The sequence below is a fragment of the Mytilus galloprovincialis genome, chromosome 3, assembly GCF_965363235.1.
Source record: "Mytilus galloprovincialis chromosome 3, xbMytGall1.hap1.1, whole genome shotgun sequence".
NCBI classification, from domain to species: domain Eukaryota; kingdom Metazoa; phylum Mollusca; class Bivalvia; order Mytilida; family Mytilidae; genus Mytilus; species Mytilus galloprovincialis.
The window spans coordinates 28208033-28227354 of record NC_134840.1 but is presented as its reverse complement, the minus strand read 5'-3'; the positions used below and the strand labels follow the sequence as shown (position 1 = coordinate 28227354).

Sequence of the window (19322 nt, the reverse complement as noted above, 5' to 3'; positions counted from 1 at the left end):
CGTCCATGTCTATTTTTAGTCAGGGAATAACCCCTATTTTTTTATACCAAACTGTTTTTTGCAAGCACCCTTAAGTAATTGTCCATTAACATGGAAACCCTTGTTTTCCCCTTTTTTTGCCCCTAATTTCTTAACGGTTTGAGCCATAACCCCTGTAAGCCAATACTTTTCCATCCCTTTGTGGTATGAAAACATGTTGTATAATTTCAGAGAGATCAATACACCTTTCCACAAGTTATTGTCTGGAAACTAGAAAAATGCTTTTTTGGGCCCCTTTTTGGCCCCAATTCCTGAACTGTTAGGACCATAACCAACAAAATCAATCCCAACTATCCATGTGTGGTTATAAACCTTGTGGTTAAGTTTCATAGATTTGTATTTACTTGTACTGAAGTTATTGTCAGGAAACAAAATGTATTCATTCAACTGACAAGAAGGTGATACCAATATATGACCCCAAGATTTTGTCGTATAATAGTGTGGAAAACTGATTTCCCGACTGACTGATAAAAACAGACAGACGGATAGAGTGCAAACCTAAAGACCCCTTTCGACTTCGTGAGGTAGATGACTCGTAACATTATTTTTATGCTACACAACCATAAACTTGCAAGTTATTTCGTGCTATTTGTTTGGTTTTCTTATAAATTGCTGTGACTTTGTCATGGGAAGTACATGCAGCCATGAATGTTGTATTTTATTGGGATATAAAGAATAATTTTAAAATGCCTCGCATATGTTGTCTGTTGGATTCTTATGAAACATAAGTAAAGAATATGCAGCCTCATATTTTTGTTTATTTGACATGGTTGTCAAAGCACTTATTATCAAACTCACATATATAGTGTGAAGAAAAGACTTGCAACCTCAATGAAGCATTAGAATAATAGTCAACTCATACATACATGACATACATTTGACATAGTTTCATATTAACAATGACCAGATTTTATCCAAAAATGTTCATCAAAGAGCTATATTTCACAAAATATTATAAAACATCTGCAAAAATGACATAAGCTACTTTAATCATTTGTCAATGATGGAATGATCATTTCATTCTATGAATGTTTCTTTAATGAAGAAACATTTTAACATCATGTACAACTGTAGTTGTTTTTTTGTTATTCTATCTTACATAAATCTTATTTATTTAGGTTGAGAAATGTATGTACATTTTGTAGTAACATTCTTGTTCCTGGATTTCCAGGAAAATTTTGTCGGTTAGATACTTTTTTCTGACAAGCCTGCTCTGCATTTTCGTTGGATACTATATTTTCTTCTCTAGACTGTTCCATATTGTCGTCACTAGACAGTTCTATAATTTCATTGTTTAATGTATTTTCACTGGTCTCATCTGTATTTCCATTGGATATTATTTTGTCATCACTAGGCAGCTCTGCTTTTTCATTGGATACTGAATTATCCTCACTAGACAGTTCTATAATTCCATTGGTTACTAAATTATAACTGGTCTCATCTGTATTTCCATTGGATAATGTTTTTTCATCACTATGCTGCTCTGCTTTTTCATTGGATACTGTATTATCCTCACTAGAAAGTTCTATAATTCCATTGGTTACTGAATTATAACTGGTCTCTTTTGTATTTCCATTGGATATTGTTTTGTCATCACTAGGCAGCTCTGTTTTTTCATTGGATACTGTATTATAGTCATTAGACTGTGCAATATTTTCATTGGTTACTGTTTTATTACTGGTCTCAGTCGTATTTTCATTGGTTATCGTTTCTTCATCACTAGGCTGTTCTGCTGTTTCATTGGATGCGGTATTGTCTTTGCTACATTGCATTACATGTTTTACACTAGTAGATTCACAATTGTTATCTATCCTTCTAACTTTATTTTCAGATGGTCCTGTCTCACACTCTGACTGACTTTTAATTTCATTGGTGACTGACATGTCACATGATGACTGTTTATTTATCTCTTTGGATGATGTGTATCCAATACCAAAGAAATTGTTCTTAACAACATGATGAACACACTGTAATATGACATTTCTTTCATGTCGGATATCATTGGCAAGGAGCTACAAGAGAAATTTACAGTAAAGTTAATTATTATTAAACAGTTCCATAAGTCATGTAAGATAGTATTACCAATATATTTTCTTCTTCTCTAGAACTATGTTCGCAATAACTTCCAATCAACATCTAAATTTCCATTTTAATGAAATGTCCCAAAACAAATATTTACTCTAACATACAAAAACTAAATTTAGTATATTTTTACATCTTGACATACTTGCATCTGATTTATTAAAGTTGTTTCAGAGAAAAAAGGATTTTGCAAAGGTTATGAGAAGTACTTGTAGTAGCTTTCACTGACCCTTAAGAGTACATGAGCAAATAATGTTATAAGAAGTGAAACACATACTTTGATACCACTAATATCTATATTGGTTATGTATTTTGTGTGTATTATGTATGGCCAAAATATACCTGAATTCTTAAAAATTGATACACAGATATAAAAGTTCAAAATTAATTTTTGAAGGAGTTTCCCCCGACTATAAAAATAAATTAAGTCTAATAAGCTTGCAGGGTAATTCCAATCCATTACATAGATGACACTTTATATATTATTCTTGTATGTATGCATTTAAAGCAACTACACACAAGCGCACCATTCCATTTCATTCCCTATTCTTTTAAGTATGCATTATCTGGATTATTTATCAACAAAAATATTATTTTCTACAAGAATTTACAAGATTTGTATCCTATTTTACCGATCAGATTAAAGTGGGAAATTCTTTTCTTATATGTTAACTTAACCCTAGTACTGCCAGCTATAAATAGATTATCAGTTCACTGCAGTGCCATGATGCTAAATAGCCTCTGCATCTCACTGTGCAGAGTTGTTTTCCAGAAATTTATCACTTTTACACCATGTTATTGTTTTGTTAATTTTCTTTAATTTCTGAAAATTTTAGAAAATAACATTGAATGTATTTGTTTTGCAGAATTGAATGCAAAATTTCATAGTGTAAAATAAGTGACAGTGGACTATGAAATTATTTAGTTAAATCAGATAAAAGTAGAAAAATTTTGTTTTTATTTATTTGATCATTAACATATATGTTTATCTTATTTAATTAGCACTTAAATGTCAAATAGCTGTTTCAATATTATATTTTCATTATTTCGTGAAACACGACTTCATGTCAACCCTGGTAATTTGAATATGAACCACGAGTGTGGTTCCAATGTTATTGTCCTTTCCGACGAAAAAAAGTTATAGTGTATCGGTTTGTTTCTTCAACTAATTTATTTATGAAATTTTAATCAATAATTAAACTAAAGAAATCTATCATCGGATCACTGGATTTTGTCCAACGGCAGAGTTTTGACGTCTTTATAGCATCAAAAGGGAGACCACGTGTATCCAGGTTTTCACCTGTTAAACGTCGCTATTTTTTCATCATTTTCTAGATCATCCTCATCAAAACATAAAAATCCTTTATTACACATCATCATTAAGAATTATTTCTTTAACACAATCACAATTTTCAGGGTCTACTTGCTATAAAAACGCATCTCCGTCCGCTACTTCTCTGACGACTTCCATTGTTTCAAACTCAAATGTAAACAAACTACGGGGTCAATTTTGTCACCAAAATAATTTTAGAATGGAATGCTGGAAGCAACCAATGAAAACATCTTTCTACGGGGAAATCCTTCTTCTGACGTAATATTGACTAAAAATAAGAATAGCGGCGTGATTTGATTTGCTAGAACTCGAAACCTTTACCTTGTATAGAAAGTCAATAAAGCAAAGACCGGCAATGAATGAAACTACCAAAAGTTATCAATATATCGACGACTGGCAGTAGAGTAAAGTTATACAGGTCGTCACTATATCGACATCCTGCAGTACTAGGGTTAAGATCACTTGATGTTAGTTAGATAGCATCTAGACTAAAATACACAGGAAATCTGATACATATCATAGAGTATCATAGAGTCTGTGCATCGTAAATTGTTTATTTTATTATTATTTGGATACACGCTTTAGTATATGTTCAAATATGAGAATTTGAGTCAAATTAGTGAATATTAATTTTACAGCTTATTCCCCTTTAAAGATGTGTTCTGGTACTTGTATTTCAATCCAATAAATGAAGGCTTTATTTATGTGTAAAACCTTTAGGAATATCTAAGATGGAAAATTGTATGAAAAACCCCTTATTTCAAATAAGAGTATTACTATCAAATAATGTTTTAATAAACTGTAGTTTGCTTTTTAATAGGTGTAAATAAAAACAGATGTCATTATATTGTGTCTTGAAGCACATTTTATTGAAACATGGTTTTATTCAAGTTGATTCCTATAAGAATTATTTATCATTCTGAAAGAAAATGACTCCTTATATTTACCTTTTCCAACAAAGATGGTGTACTTTTAAGTGATGGCCTCACATCTGATCCAAATTTATTGGCTTTATCTGATCTTCTTCTTTGAGGATATTTCTTTCTTCCTCTTTTCCAATCCCAACTTTCTTTGTCCTGTTCTTCAAGGCCTTCTTCATCTTTTGAGATGCTACATTTTACCTCTCCGTTCACACTTTCTGTTGTCTTTTCTTCAACAGGCACTGATGCTTCACTTTTATCTGTATATTATTTAAGAAATATTTATATAAGAAAGAAATTTATGAGGCATTGCAAAAAAACTATCTAAATTGTGAAGGTATTCCCAATTGCTTTTAAGATTTTTTCACTGAAAATTCTTTTTTTATGTTTCACTTCTATCTTAACACTTGATCTACTGTCAGACTGAAAATACACTGAGGGTTTTATACCAAGGACATTTTCTAGCTAAGTTTATTGCCAGTGTGACATATGATTCAATAGATATCATCCTAAAACCAAACTATGTCCAAAACCAAACCATGTCTTACAAATACAGTTGTGACCTTGACAGTTGGACATATAACTCAAGTGCCTTCTTCACCAAAAGGGATATCAAACATGGTTTTGTAAAGATATTTTTGTTCTTATACTGACTATCTAAAAACTATAGGCTTCAAGCTTCCTAAATCCCTTAATTTTGCAAAATATTCAATACTATAACTAAAAAAACAAAACAATTACAGCCATCTTTCCCTCAAAAAGCGTGATTGGGATCAATATCAGAGACAAAAACACTATAAACAGTTAAAGACAACTATCATGTTGATTGATTTTAATTTTTCTCTTGCTGGACATTTTAAAATATTTCAATACCCTCATTTACATTTTCTTTATAAGCCATAGACCCTAGTATGTTTTCTAAACATGTAATATACATACCATCAGCCTCTGCATTACCAGCTTCAGACTTCTCTGAAAAGAATAAACTTTTACATTTTTAAACACACTCTGGAACCAATCTTTAATGAACTCTGTAACACCAATATTTGTTTGCACATCAAAATTCTTAAAAATGTCTTCATCTAAAGTTACCTCTATTGATCATTATTTAAAACTTATGGTAGAACAATCTTCATAACAGTTTTCAGAACTCTATTAAATCTAAAATCCATGCTAGAATTGTAATTGAATGGTTCATTGATTCGTTTATCCAGAAAAATGTCTATAGAAGAGTATATGAATCAATGTAGAGCAAAGACCATCATGGCATCCTCAATCTATCTTTATATATCATAAAGAAAATAAATGATAATTTAACATCAGTGCATGTTTGTTGTTGGTTGCAGTATGTCATATCAATTTTTATTTATTGTTTGGTACATAACTCAGGACATTGGTTTTCTTGGTTTAAATTTAGGTTATTGGGACCTTTTATAGCTTACTATAGGGTATGTGTTTGTTCATTGTTGAAGGCTGTACAGTGACCTAAAGTTGCTTACATCTACTTCATCTAAATCTCTGTTAAAAAGTTGTTTTCATTGGCAATCATAACACATCTACTTATTTTTATAATGAACTCATGCTTCATAATTTTGTCTTAAAACAGAGATAATGGAAATCACCTAGAACCCTTTTTATCCTTTGAGTTGGTATTCCAAGTTGTTCTTTCTCAATTCTGGTCAATCTTCTGCATTGAGCTCTTATTATCCTGTATTTACTCCAATCTTCCTGGTTCCCTGTTCTTTTTGCTCTATAATGAAGTGTATTTCTTTGTTTAATCATGGCCTTGATTTCTTCTGTCATGAATGGTTTATCTACGACATCTTTTTCTGACTGGTCAGAGGTGTGACCTTCATGACCTTCAGACTGGTCAAGTTTTGGTACTTTAGCATCTCCCATCATCTCTATCATAGGTTTCTTCATCCTTCTGTTTCTCTTTCCTCTTACATTCTTGTCTCCAGGACAGGCATCATCTCCATCAATTTGTTGTCCATTAAAGTTCTTCCCTTTCATTTTCCTGTAAGTATAGAAGTAAATGGTTCAAGTAACAGATAGACAAATATCTAAACTTTCAACTGAATGTGTATAGCCTCAGGACATCTTAAATTGGTGAGCATAAAACAACAGTTATTCAATTTGGAACTCAAGGTTTGAATAATCATTTCTCAGAGAAATGTCTAATTCCAACAATAGAAGATACAAATAATAACTAATAAACTGTTGACAAAGAGATATATCTTGCATGATTAATTTTGATATAAATTTACAAAGATGAAATTAAACTTGGAGAAACAGATGGCCAAACTATTAAAGTGATTTTTATATAGCCTAAACTTCTAGAGTTGTGGTATAGCATTACATACAGATCAGGGCAGATATTAAATGCATCATGGAGAGAACAAGTTAATTTGATATGAATATGAACACTGGTATGTGCTAGTCCGACACATTTGGCCATATTTTTTACAAACTTTATAAAGATTTGTGGTATGATTAACATTGATCCACCAGCATCCATACAGTTACAGTCTCCAACAAGAAATGTTATGCTATTACTGGTAACTGCTGCATCCTTATATGAAGCAGAGAAGCAGCAAATACCAATTTTCAGTCTTTGGTTTAACTAAACCAGATATCAGTGATAAAGCACAAGGATATCCAATAGTAGGGTCTCAATCATTTCATATGAAAATTTCATAAATTCATCAAGATGTCTTTTATGGTTGCTGTCTCATTGAGATTTTCATTCACATACACAACAAAAAAGCTTATTCAATTAAAAAAATAATATAATGACATGAAAGGTTATTTGAGAACACAACATCTAACAAAATGAAGTAATCAATGTACCTATACACTTCACCTGTTAGTTATCATTCAATATTAGCAAATGATTAGTAATACCAGTCAAAGGAAACTAGTATAGTTACCCAATATTAGTAATACCAGTCAAAGGAAACTAGTATAGTTACCCAATATTAGTAATACCAGTCAAAGGAAACTAGTATAGTTACCCAAAGTATTTTGTCTCTAAAACCTCTCCTCTTGATTTCTTCTCCTCTAAAATAGCCTTCTTCTTTTCTATATTAACAGTTGTTGGAAATTTCCTGAAATAAATTTACCACGGTGTATAACAATTATCTAAAATAGCCTAATTTTACTACATATCTCTGTTATACTGAACAAGAGCAGTCAGAATGACAGTAAACCGGATTTTTTAACATTTATTTGTGTCTTGGCATTTATCAATATCAAAAGGACCAAAACTCCTAAATGGTAACAGTTACAATCATCAATATCAAACTTGACCTTCATTTGTCAACAGTAACAACATTTTAAAGTTTTAAAAGATTTGTTTGAACAGTTCATGAGTAAATGCATGGACACGAGTGGAAACGCCATTTTTCAATCTTTCAAGAACAAAAACTCCTGAGCGGTAAAGGTAAAAATAGACATTTATTGAACTAGACCTCCATTTTTTTGTCATTACAACATATTCAAATTTAAAAGCTTTTGTTGAACAGTTCATGAGTAAATGCACGGACAACATTTGGCTGCCACCTGCCTGTCCGCTGTACATCCCCAAATCAATAACCAGTTTTCACTTTATAAATATGATTAAAAATTAATGACAGATCACAATAAAATACACCACAGGATGCAGCTTGATACGACTGCAGAGGTTGAACCCAGAATAGTTGACACAGCATAGGTTTCTGACACAGAATTGAAGTGGTCTTAGAACTTAAAAATTTTAAATTGGACATTTACCTTTTATGGTCCAATATCCAAAAGCCAAATACATGGTTAGATTCAGCATATATATATATATAAAAAAAAATAAAAATCCATTTTTGATGAAATCAAATAAAGCTCAATTTTGGACCCTTTAGACCTCAATGTGGACCAATTTGATAATGGGGTCCAAATATCAAAAATCTATATACATGGTTATATTCAGCATATCAAAGAACCCCATATATAGTCAATTTTTGTTGTAACCAAGCGAAGTTTAACTTGAAAACTAGGCCCATAATCAAAAATCTAGGTGCATGTTCAGATTCAGTATATCAAAGAACCCCAAGAATTCAATTTTTGTTAAAATCAAAATTTTAGACCTTAGTGTTGACCAATTTGAAAACAGGACCAAAAATTAAGAATTTAAATATATGGTTAGATTCGACATATCAACAGAGCTCCAGATAAGAATTCACAAATTGGGTTTTTTACCCACCATTTTCTTATATAATTGGGTGATAAAAGTTTTTTAATTGCATTATCAATTCCAATTCACCCCTCATGTTAATATCAAATTGGGTTTTTCACCACTAAGCTCCTGAATGTATTGGGTTTTTTCATCAACACAATATTGAAGATTAACCCCAGATTTTTTTCCATCTTATATATGTTTCTTTCTTTGTTTAGCTGTTTTATTTGGTTTAGGGTTAGGGTTAGGGTTATTTGCTAGCTGTTTTATTTGGTTTATTTACTGAGGAGCAATTGTAGGTTTAATTTGTGTCCCGTTCCAAACCTTCTGCCAGTTTTGTATTTTCTCACAAAAAAGGATATGTGTATTCACAGGCACTCGTCTTACACCTTTATATAATAAATTCTGAGACCAGTGCCTGTGTGTGTATTCATTGATTAATCGTAAAATGAAAAAAAATACTACATAAACTCTAATTATACTTGAATGATTTTGGTTTATTCAATTTATATAAATCTGGGTTTAGTTGTCTTTTATTAGAACTTTTGGTTTCTCATGCTTTAACATGTCATAATTGATTTGACCTTTCACTTTTTCCAACTGATTTCGTTTTTGACGAAACCCTGTGTTTATTAGCAATGTTCTCGTTAAAAGGTACGCACACACGCCAGTGCTTTCAATGGACACTTCCTAAAACACTGGCTGAGTCTTGTTATCATAACTTTCCCTCAGCTTTTCAAAAGAAGCAGAAAACATGCTTCTGTTTAATATTTTTACCGGACATTCACTTTCGTTTTAATTCAATGTATGTTATGATAAATCTCGAGCAATGCAAAAAAAAAATATCAAACTCTGAAACAGCGGTTAGGTCCTCTTTACTACGCTACGTTGACTTAAGTTTAGCGAAGCAACGTCACCACTGTTTCGGAGTTTGAAAAAATATGACTAAATGACACACGCTAATTGGATAAACGCAGAGAAGACCGAAATGTTTTCAAAAACAAGTGTACCTATTGAGCAACGGAAAACTCCAACAGGGACCCATTTCAGCTACTTGATGCAGAGATCTATTTTTAGAACGAAAGGAAATTTCCAATTATAAATATCATAAACAGATTTACGCGACGACTGTAAACAGATAAGGATAAATAACACAAACAGTAGCCAATTAAAGGGTTGAGAACTCATGGTTTGGGTATATAATTGGGTTTTCCTTTGAAATAATTGGGTTATTGAACCCTGCAATTGGCAATTGCATTGGGTTTTTTATTATTTTTATTGTGTGATCACGCAAATACGCAGCTTATCTGGAGCTCTGATCAAAGAATCCAATAATTCAATTTTTGATGAAATCAAACAAAGTTTAATTGTATAGTAGACTCCGGCCAATCGGATACCCAAAATGTCAGCTAAAAATATCCGATTGTCCGATATATTCAATTAGCCGATGAACGTATATTCCTCCAAGTTTTTTTTTCAAAATTGACAGTCACAACCCTAAGATACAAAAAGCTATTATAGCTGCTTTATTAATGGAAATTTGTCACTAATCTCATTGTTTTTTTCAGGTACAAGTTCGGATAATTCGGTTGATTGAGTAACAGATCGATCAGTTGATAATAATGTATTTTGTTTATCTGTCAGTCTATTGATTATTAAAATTATTATTTATTAATTATGTGTAGATTATCTGAATAAAATATGTACCATTTAAATAATTTGACTTGTTGTTTTTGCGTGATTTGTTTCATTTGTGTGTTAAAACAGGTAAAAGCTAAAAATAGCTATGAATTCTCGGAAGTAGGCCACAGGTAAATTCTATTAATAGCTACGAATTCATGCCGACTATAAACTTCTAATAACTGTAATAGGATCTAATTTTCTACAGTTTTTTATTTATGAAACCCATTTCCAATTTCAAGTAATACAACTATGTTTAAATTATGATTATAAAATTGGGCATCAAGATGAGTAAAATTAATTTTGCTTTTCTATCTTATCTGTCGTGGTTCAAAATAAAATGCTGAATATTATGTAAATTAGGAAAATGGCGTACGTGTGTACAAGACATGCTATTGACACACGATTCCTTGTTTTTACACGGGACTTCTATATATATTTTAATAAATTGTTGAGAAAGAGGTACATTTCATTCATATTTAATAAACATTGATGAACATCACGCACAGTTTATCATTTCTGTCGTGTCATTGTGAAGTAAATGATAACGATCACATTTGGATAAACACATAACAAACACATCTTGGGCAGAATATAATATAAAATTCATAAAATAAACAAGACAAGAAGAAAAAATATGTTTTATTTGACTATGAAAGATGGTTTTTATTAATAAAATGAAACATTTCTGTACTGAAGTTTTCTTAAACTTCGTAATGGCGTAACTTCCGGCTTCATTTCCTGTCAAATAAAATATGAAATTATTTCAAAATATTCGATTTTACATGGTTTTCACACATTTCCCATGAATATTCCTATCCAATTAGCCGATATATTCTAATAACCGATATTCGATTATCCGATGTATTTTGACTGAAATGTATAGGGAATGGTTCGGTGTTTTGAAATAATATTACAATAGCCGATATATTCGATTAACCGATATCTGATTAGGTGGAGTCTACTGTATACCCTTTTGGCCCCCTTATTCCTAAACTGTTAGGAACAAAACCCTTAAAATCAATCTCAACCTTCCTTTAGTGGTTATAAACCATGTGTTAAAATTTTAATGATTTCTATTTACTTATACTATTAAAGTTATTATCCAGAAATCACCATCTTTGGACAATGCTGACTACGACGACGTGATACCAATATACGACCATTTTTTTTTAAAAATTTTCTGTTGTATAAAAAGTATCACATAACATTAAACTAGCTACTTAATAGATGACAAGAAATTGGTTGTTCTACTGGTTTTACTGACAACTGATACTCTTTTCTAATATTTCAGGATGCAGTCAACATTTACAGCCTTTGATTTAACTTGTATCACACATTATATAGAGCATTTAAAATTGTTTCCCATATATTTTTGCCTTTTAAGGGGTTTCTAACAAATCTATAGCTTTTTTCAATGATTTTTTTTACTGTTATAAGATTTTAACGTTAATGTCTATCCTCCCATACTCCACCCATATTTTTCTTACAGTCTGCGCTCTTCTTTCCATTTTTCTATATCATCCTGTGATTCAACACTCCAAATCTTCTTAGCTAGTCCACTTTTATGTTGCTGGAAAATTACAAATATCTGTGTCATACAGTATTGTATACAGAATAGTTCTTTGCATGGTTTCATATTTTACAGTGTTGGTAAACAATGAAGTTTACTTTATACACCTGTTTTCTTAATAAATTGTTGACACAGTAAGATGTGTAACTTTCTGTTGAAAATTCAGGAAAAAACAATCTGATGGACAGCAAAATTGCTAAATTAATTAAAATTTGCTGGATTATGACACACAGAGAAAGATTGAAAGTTATGCAACTTTATAGAAAATATCATTGTCTATCAAAAGTAGAGCCTATCAAACTATCTTAAGAAGAAAACTCAACATTGAAAATTACTAATTAATTAAAAGTCCCTGAATCATGATTCACAGGCCACAGGGTAGGACCTCGAAATAATATTAAAAATCTTATTTACTGATAGTGTTGCAACTTAATAGAAAATATAATTGATCTATCACAATTATTTCCCTTCAAACTCTCTTGAGCTGAAAACTTATATTTGAAATTACATGTACTAATTAATTCAGACACTGGACCATGACCTAGGGGCAGGGTCTTGAAACAGTCATCAAACTGATTGTAATGCAACTTTATAGAAAATATTGTTGACCTATCAGAACGCAAAAGAAGTTCCCTTAAAACTGACTTAAGAAGAAAACTTAACAATTGTTAACTTATATCCTTCATCAACTTATCATGCCAAATATAAATGTACAGTAGTATAAATGCTTTAACTTGGTCCCTTTTGTGATAAAAATTGATCAAAAGCTATCACATTTTTTGTATTTTTTATACATTTCTTTCGTATACTAAATTAATGTCTTTATGTTGTGTCGACATTTTAAAGCAGACAAAGACTGAAATCATTAAAGTTTCCTGAGCTGGATTTGGAATAACATCTCTTGCTTTGGTGCTGGTATGTTTTAGTGATTTAAATTATACTGATTGTCATAGTGATTCATTACATTAGACTACTCTCGCTGAATTGAAAACTCATAAGTGGCTTTGGTCCGGTTGTTTGACACATACCCCGTTTTCATTCTCTATTCTATTATGTACTTACTATATGGAAAGACAGATGGCTCTGTAAGAGGAACAGTGTACATATATAATGAAAGACAGTACACAAGTACACAAGCTACTTACCATCTGAACATGTAGGTTTACAAGTTTTGGAGCAGCTACAAAGGAACATCCAGTATAGGAACACTGAAATAATTAAACATTAAAGCTGTAATTAAACTAGACACTACAATTAAATAAACATCATGACCATGAAATGATAAATAAGAAAAGAATAATTATTTTACTTATTGAGGGTTGTTCAAGCTATTTGTATAATACAATACTAATTTCTAAGGTGGCAAATCTGAATGAATTTAGATTGCCTCTTTTTGCCAAATAAGGATTACATGTATATGAGCCCAGCCAAGTCAACAAAAACTTGTTCCAGGTTGAAAATGCCTTACAATCAAAATATCTGCAAAATGGACAGGAAGAGTCAGCAGTAAATTGGAGATGTGTTAAAAATAAATAATCAAACATCCAAATTTCAATAAAAATTATGCATCCCCCCCCCCCCCCAAAAAAAAAGAAAAGAAAAAGACAACAATATCACTGCTTATGTTTATCAGAGGTTATATGGACGAAATAAACTGCATGTATTATCGTCATAAATATTCATGTCAAATCATTTGAAATTTAATCATTAATAATATTTTCTTGTTACAGGACCTTCTACACTAATTTTATCAGTTATACCTTTTTATGAAAGCCACAATGTTCAGTGTATTGACATTCCTGACTGAATCCCCTGTCACATGTATCACAGTAATATTTGTTGGCTTCTGGATTATCTTTTTTGATAACTTCATCATCCTACAAATTATAAAATAATCAATTAATTAATTATTGCAAAAATTAAAATAGATAAAAATAGAATATTGTAAGATCTACTGATGAAGATACTGTAATTTTCTCCCATGATTCCAACAAATTATAAATAATAAATTATAAAGATTGAAAAAAAACCAAAATATCGTGGGAACTACAAATGAAAATACTGTAATAATCATGTTGATGGTGAGCAAACTCTAACTGATGACTAAATGGATAACAATTCATAAAGATGACATACATTTTTTGAACCTCTAAGAAGGTATACATAGATAATCATATAAACTGTAATTAAATATTTATCTAATAAATGTGACAGTGCGGTACTTGCAGCTTTGGTTCTCTATTTGAAATGATTTGTGTTACATGCAATCAAATAATGTTTAATATAACAGATGTGACAATTAGGTACTCTGTCTGCAAGGTTAGCCACTAGTCTGATGCCCCAGACTAGTAAAATTTCTTTCAGACTAGTAAGTTTTTGCAAAACTTTGTTTGGACCAATAAGAAAAATGTCAGAATATTGTCTTCAGACTAATAGTTGAAAAAGTTTTTGGTGCAGACTGGGTCACCGTACTTGCAGCTTTGTTTCTCTATTTGTGTTACATGCAATCAAATAATGTTTAATATAACAGATGTGACAATGTGGTACTTGCAGCTTTGGTTCTCTATTTGAAATGATTTGTGTTACATGCAATCAAATAATGTTTAATATAACAGATGTGACAGTGTGGTACTTGCAGCTTTGGTTCTCTATATTGTGTTACATGCAATCAAATAATGTTTAATATAACAGATGTGACAATTAGGTACTCTGTCTGCAAGGTTAGCCACTAGTCTGATGCCCCAGACTAGTAAAATTTCTTTCAGACTAGTAAGTTTTTGCAAAACTTTGTTTGGACCAATAAGAAAAATGTCAGATTATTGTCTTCAGACTAATAGTTGAAAAAGTTTTTGGTGCAGACTGGGTCACCGTACTTGCAGCTTTGTTTCTCTATTTGTGTTACATGCAATCAAATAATGTTTAATATGACAGATGTGACAATGTGGTACTTGCAGCTTTGGTTCTCAAATTGTGTTACATGCAATCAAATAATGTTTAAAATGAAATTTTGAACTTATCACAGCCAACATGAATATTATATTAACCCAACCATTGTAACATATTTATTCATTGTTAAAAAAATAGCTTTTCTGAATCAGTTATTCACATAAGAATCAGTAGCAACCTTGAATGTTGTAGCTAAACTTGCCTAAACCTTGAATGTTATAGCTAAACTTGCCTATTAACCTTGAATGTTATAGCTAAATTTTCCTAAACCTTGAATGTTATAGCTAAACTTGCCTAAACCTTGAATGTTATAGCTAAACTTGCCTAACCTTGAATAAATGTTATAGCTAAACTTGCCTAAACCTTAAATGTTATAGCTACAAAAAACTTGCCTTCTTCATTTTCTTTTTCTGTTTCTGTTGCTTTTTATGCATCTGTTTGGGATTTTTCTTATGACTGTTTCCATTTTTAGTTCCAAATTGATGATTTTTATTTTCAAAATGATTTGTATTCCCATATCCAAACTGATCATGCTGGTTAGGATTAATGTTTCCAAATGGATTATGTTGATGGCTATTTTGGTTATTAAATTGATTTATATTGTTCTTTCCAAATTGATTTGAGTTATTGTTCGTATATGGATTTTGTTTTCCACTGCCAACTGAATTTGGGTTATTTCTTATAAATGGATTTTGTTTACCACTGCCAACTGAATTTGGGTTATTTCTCATAAATGGATTCTGATTGTTGTTTCCCATCATCGTCTGGTTTGGTCTCTCATTGAAAGTCCCCCTTTTATTACCAGAGAAATTTGTATTTTGAGGGGAATAACTATCACTACTTCCATATGTATTTATACTTCCACCACTGTAAAATTTATACTCATTTCCATAATCAGAATCTGACCAATTCTGCTGTCCATAATTGTAATTGGAAGAAGGTGGTGTATTATCAAAATTTGGACCAATAGATGGATTTAAATTATTATTTGAACTGTGTGCTCTGTTTTGATAATAATTTCCTCTTTGATTCATATTCTGTGGTTGGTTTGGTCCATAGCTATTTCCTGGATACCAGTTTCCATCATTACTATTGCCTCTTTGAAAATTATTTCCATACTGCTGATACGGCTGTTGGTTACTGTTGCCAGAAAAATTTGGAGACGGTTGCTGAGATGCAGTCCCACTACCCCAAGGCTGATATGTATAGTTCTGATTTGACTGCTGGGGCACTTGTCCAAAATAGGAATTATTAGCCATAGTTCTAAGTCAAAACCTGTAATGAATAAATTAATATATACACTTACACATTTAAAAAAAATGTTACTATCATTCCTTTATAAAGAGGTTGAAAGATTTTTTTCTATACATGTACATTTTGTACTGTAAACTACCTTATTTTCTCAGGTGATTTGTTTTCAAGATTTAGAATAATTTGCATTTATGATTGAATATTTGTTGATAAATTGATTGTGTAATAACACCAAATTTAAAACCATTTTAAACGTCACTTTTGGGCTATTTCGTGACATTCAGTTTTTAAGGGTGTAGGAAGCAGGAGTAACCTGGATAGAATTATAGCTGCACCATTTCAAAATTCCTGGATACACCACTGCTAATTGATAATGCCTTGAACAAGACTTGCCCCCTTGCTACTTCATTTGGGTTTTAGGTAACATGTGCACATGGTTTTCAAAAAGAGAATATGTTCCAGCCACATTTTATGATATTACATCTGATGGAAATTAGAGTCCAAGGAAATCTCCAATTTATTTAAAGGATTTTATTTTCTCTTCTTTTGATGTGTGTTGTAAATGTGTATATTGGTTATTTCCAAGTAAAAAAATATTGTTATTATTGTATTAAGAGAGTTAGTTAGAAGTTATTTCTAGAATTTAGCATATTGAATGAGTAATGAACGTACGTTTTACTTTATGTTATTAGATGTATCAATAACGTCATATATGCCGCAACTTTGTCATGTATTGTTCAGAACGTTACTGTTGGGTCAATATTTTAAGCGTGAATCCAAAAATGTTCATTTGAGAGCTCTGAACTGGAAGAATTAATATGTCTAGATTTGTTTATTCATAAAAGTGTACTATTATAAGCATTTTGAGTTGATGACTCGTATATTGTATGTCAGTGTTTGACGTTATGTTTTTCTTCCTGCTTAGAATATTTACTTCTGGGAATTTCAAATAAATACCAGTGCAACGTCACGTTCGTCAGTCTTTGCTGTGTTTACATTTGGCTTGCAGCAAGGCTTATCCCGGGGGGTTCCTAGAGGTAAAAAGCAGCGCATTTAGCTGTATGCCTCGCAGTTGATATTATGAGTAAGGGTTATAGTTTAGAGGTAAGAAGCAGCACAGATAGCTGTATGCCTTGCATTTATTTACCCTAAAACTATTTGTCATTGTAAAATTTATTAGATATCCCGTTTGACCCGTACGAAAATACAAGACTGTCAAGAAAAATACTATTTATGTAGCTTCGCCCCGTTTGCTAATATTATATTGATGTTAGAATATTGAACATGTATGGAAATATATCGAAGTTTAATAAACGTATCATTTTTACTATTGATTATTTATTCACGCTACCAATGATGAGAGAACAGACAACAGATTTGACGGCCATATTTATTTATTACCCTGTGTATTTACTAGTTTTGCTGGCTTTATAACTATACAACAACATAGCAAGAAGCAGAAATTACGACAATGTGCATAACAAGCTTGCTTAATTTAAAAAAAAAAGCAAGTGCTTATGTTTGTCAAAAAATTCCTAAATCTGTCAGTCAGGGGTACTACTTGTACAAGTGTATTTTATTTACTTGAAGAAGTAAAAAAAAATATATACACATATAAGTAAATAAATAATGTTTGAATAATCTCCCCTTTATTTTCTAAAAAATTTACTTGTATAAGTAAATTTTTCTTACAATCCCACAAAAATCCTCAAGTTTTGAGATGTAAAATCATGCCTTTAATGATTTTTCCCAGGTTTGCTCAAATTTTTTCATTAAAGTTCAATGTTTCATCTCATTAATTCATCAACGAAACTGATTGAGCAAAGATCTTGTATATTTGCGCAAGGCAGTCAAAAATTGCTCCTTTGGGGCTTGTAAATGAGCAGTGTTATGAAGATAACTGCCAAATGGGATTTTCATTGTCCATGAAATTACACTTAAATGATTATTAAAGACATCTGTAAAGGGTACACAATTTAAAATTCTATTAGAGCAAAGAAATCTTAAGATTCAAGAAAAGAAGAAAGGATGATTTTTTTACTTATACAAGTAAAAAATTCTGAATGCCTAAGGGACATAACTAAGCCAAATTTTTTTTACTTGTATAAGTGGTCACGTGATAATCTTTAATGAAAGTCAACATGCAGAAATCGATGGGTCTCTGTGAAAACTGTTAAAATATGTAAAAATAAAGGTTGGCAAGTACAAATGTAGGTGAAACTTTGATATATATAAATGAAGAGATAAATGAAAAATGAACAGATTGATGCCTGATTTAAATAATTCCAAGGCCCTCATTCGGCACCAGAAGCGACAAAGCAGCACATCTATTTTGGGTGGGCAAATATCCACTTTTTGATATGGGACGAGCAATGTATGCCTTGAAACATTTCCAGATGCACAGGTTTGTCTGTAAATAGTAAATTTTGAGGTGAAAATGCAGTCATTTTAGCCGAAGGGTTCACATGAATCTTAAGTTTTTGAATATTTTGATTATGTAGATGAAATAGTGTATCGTATATGGCCGAACTTGCAGTGTGGCCGAAACGACTTAGGCAGCAACCATTTGATTTTCTGGGGGGGGGGGCTATGGTTTTTTTTCTGTACAAACATTTTTTTTTGCGACAAGTCGAAAACATTTTTTTTCTTTCAATTTTAGCATTGCATATAGTGGCAGCTGAGGGTGAAACAAACATTTTTTTTTTCTCAGAATCAAAAACAAATTATTTTTTTCTCCAAAAAGTGGAAACAAACTTTTTTTTCCAAAAAAAAAACCATAGCCCCCCCAGAAAATCAAATGGTTGCTGCCTTACGGTCGAACTGGTTCAGTAACGTCTGAGAAATTCTAACATAATATTAATAATAAAACTATGACAATAAGCTAAATCAATTTGTTCAGAAGTTATATTGAAAGAAACGGATTCTACAAAACATAAATGCATTGAAAATAAACGAAATTCTTATTACTGCTCGGTCTCCTGGTAAGCTGCTTCCCACGAGGTCTTCCAGTTTGTTTATTTCTCCTTACTTCCGGTGTCCGCAGTTAATAGCCTCATTTTGTTTTTATTTACATTTTTTTAAACAATGTGTTAAAATAACAATACATCTCTTTGTGGTAAAACGTATTATATTAAAATATATAATAATTTAAAGATAAGATAAACAAAAAATTAAAACGCCTTAATAAAAAAAAATGGAGAAAATGTTGAGGGTGCTCTCTACGACGTCCGCACTTCAAATATCTTCAAAGCCACAAAATTAATCTGTCTGTTCAATTCAATTTTACTCAAT

General features: G+C 31.3%; 1 protein-coding gene across 3 annotated transcripts; it reads right to left on the bottom strand.

Annotated features, from left to right (window-relative positions):
• Positions 1-779: 779 nt before the first annotated feature.
• On the bottom strand, positions 780-19099 carry LOC143067610 (uncharacterized). Of its 3 annotated transcripts, XM_076240983.1 has the most exons (11): positions 18999-19099; positions 15173-16055; positions 13595-13711; positions 12980-13042; positions 11752-11834; positions 7389-7481; positions 5997-6391; positions 5314-5346; positions 4402-4634; positions 1965-2051; positions 780-1925 (listed from the first exon to the last, which is right to left on the bottom strand). In XM_076240983.1, the coding sequence occupies exons 2-11, from the start codon at positions 16037-16039 to the stop codon at positions 1146-1148; spliced, it is 2751 nt and encodes a 916-aa protein (XP_076097098.1). In that variant the 5' UTR covers positions 16040-16055; positions 18999-19099; the 3' UTR covers positions 780-1145. The 3 variants fall into 3 exon arrangements, with proteins under 3 accessions (XP_076097098.1, XP_076097096.1, XP_076097097.1); XM_076240981.1 differs by having other exon boundaries at positions 780-2051; XM_076240982.1 differs by lacking the exon at positions 5314-5346 and having other exon boundaries at positions 780-2051.
• Positions 19100-19322: the final 223 nt, after the last annotated feature.

Excerpts from the sequence above, each read along its gene's own strand:
- LOC143067610 (XM_076240981.1), bottom strand. The coding sequence starts at position 16,039 with ATGGCTAATAATTCCTATTTTGGACAAGTGCCCCAGCAGTCAAATCAG. Across the intron at positions 6,392-7,388 it reads TTAGAGACAAAATACTTTGG|GAAAATGAAAGGGAAGAACT; the intron begins GTAACTATACTA and ends CTATACTTACAG. Across the intron at positions 2,052-4,401 it reads CACCATCTTTGTTGGAAAAG|CTCCTTGCCAATGATATCCG; the intron begins GTAAATATAAGG and ends TTTCTCTTGTAG.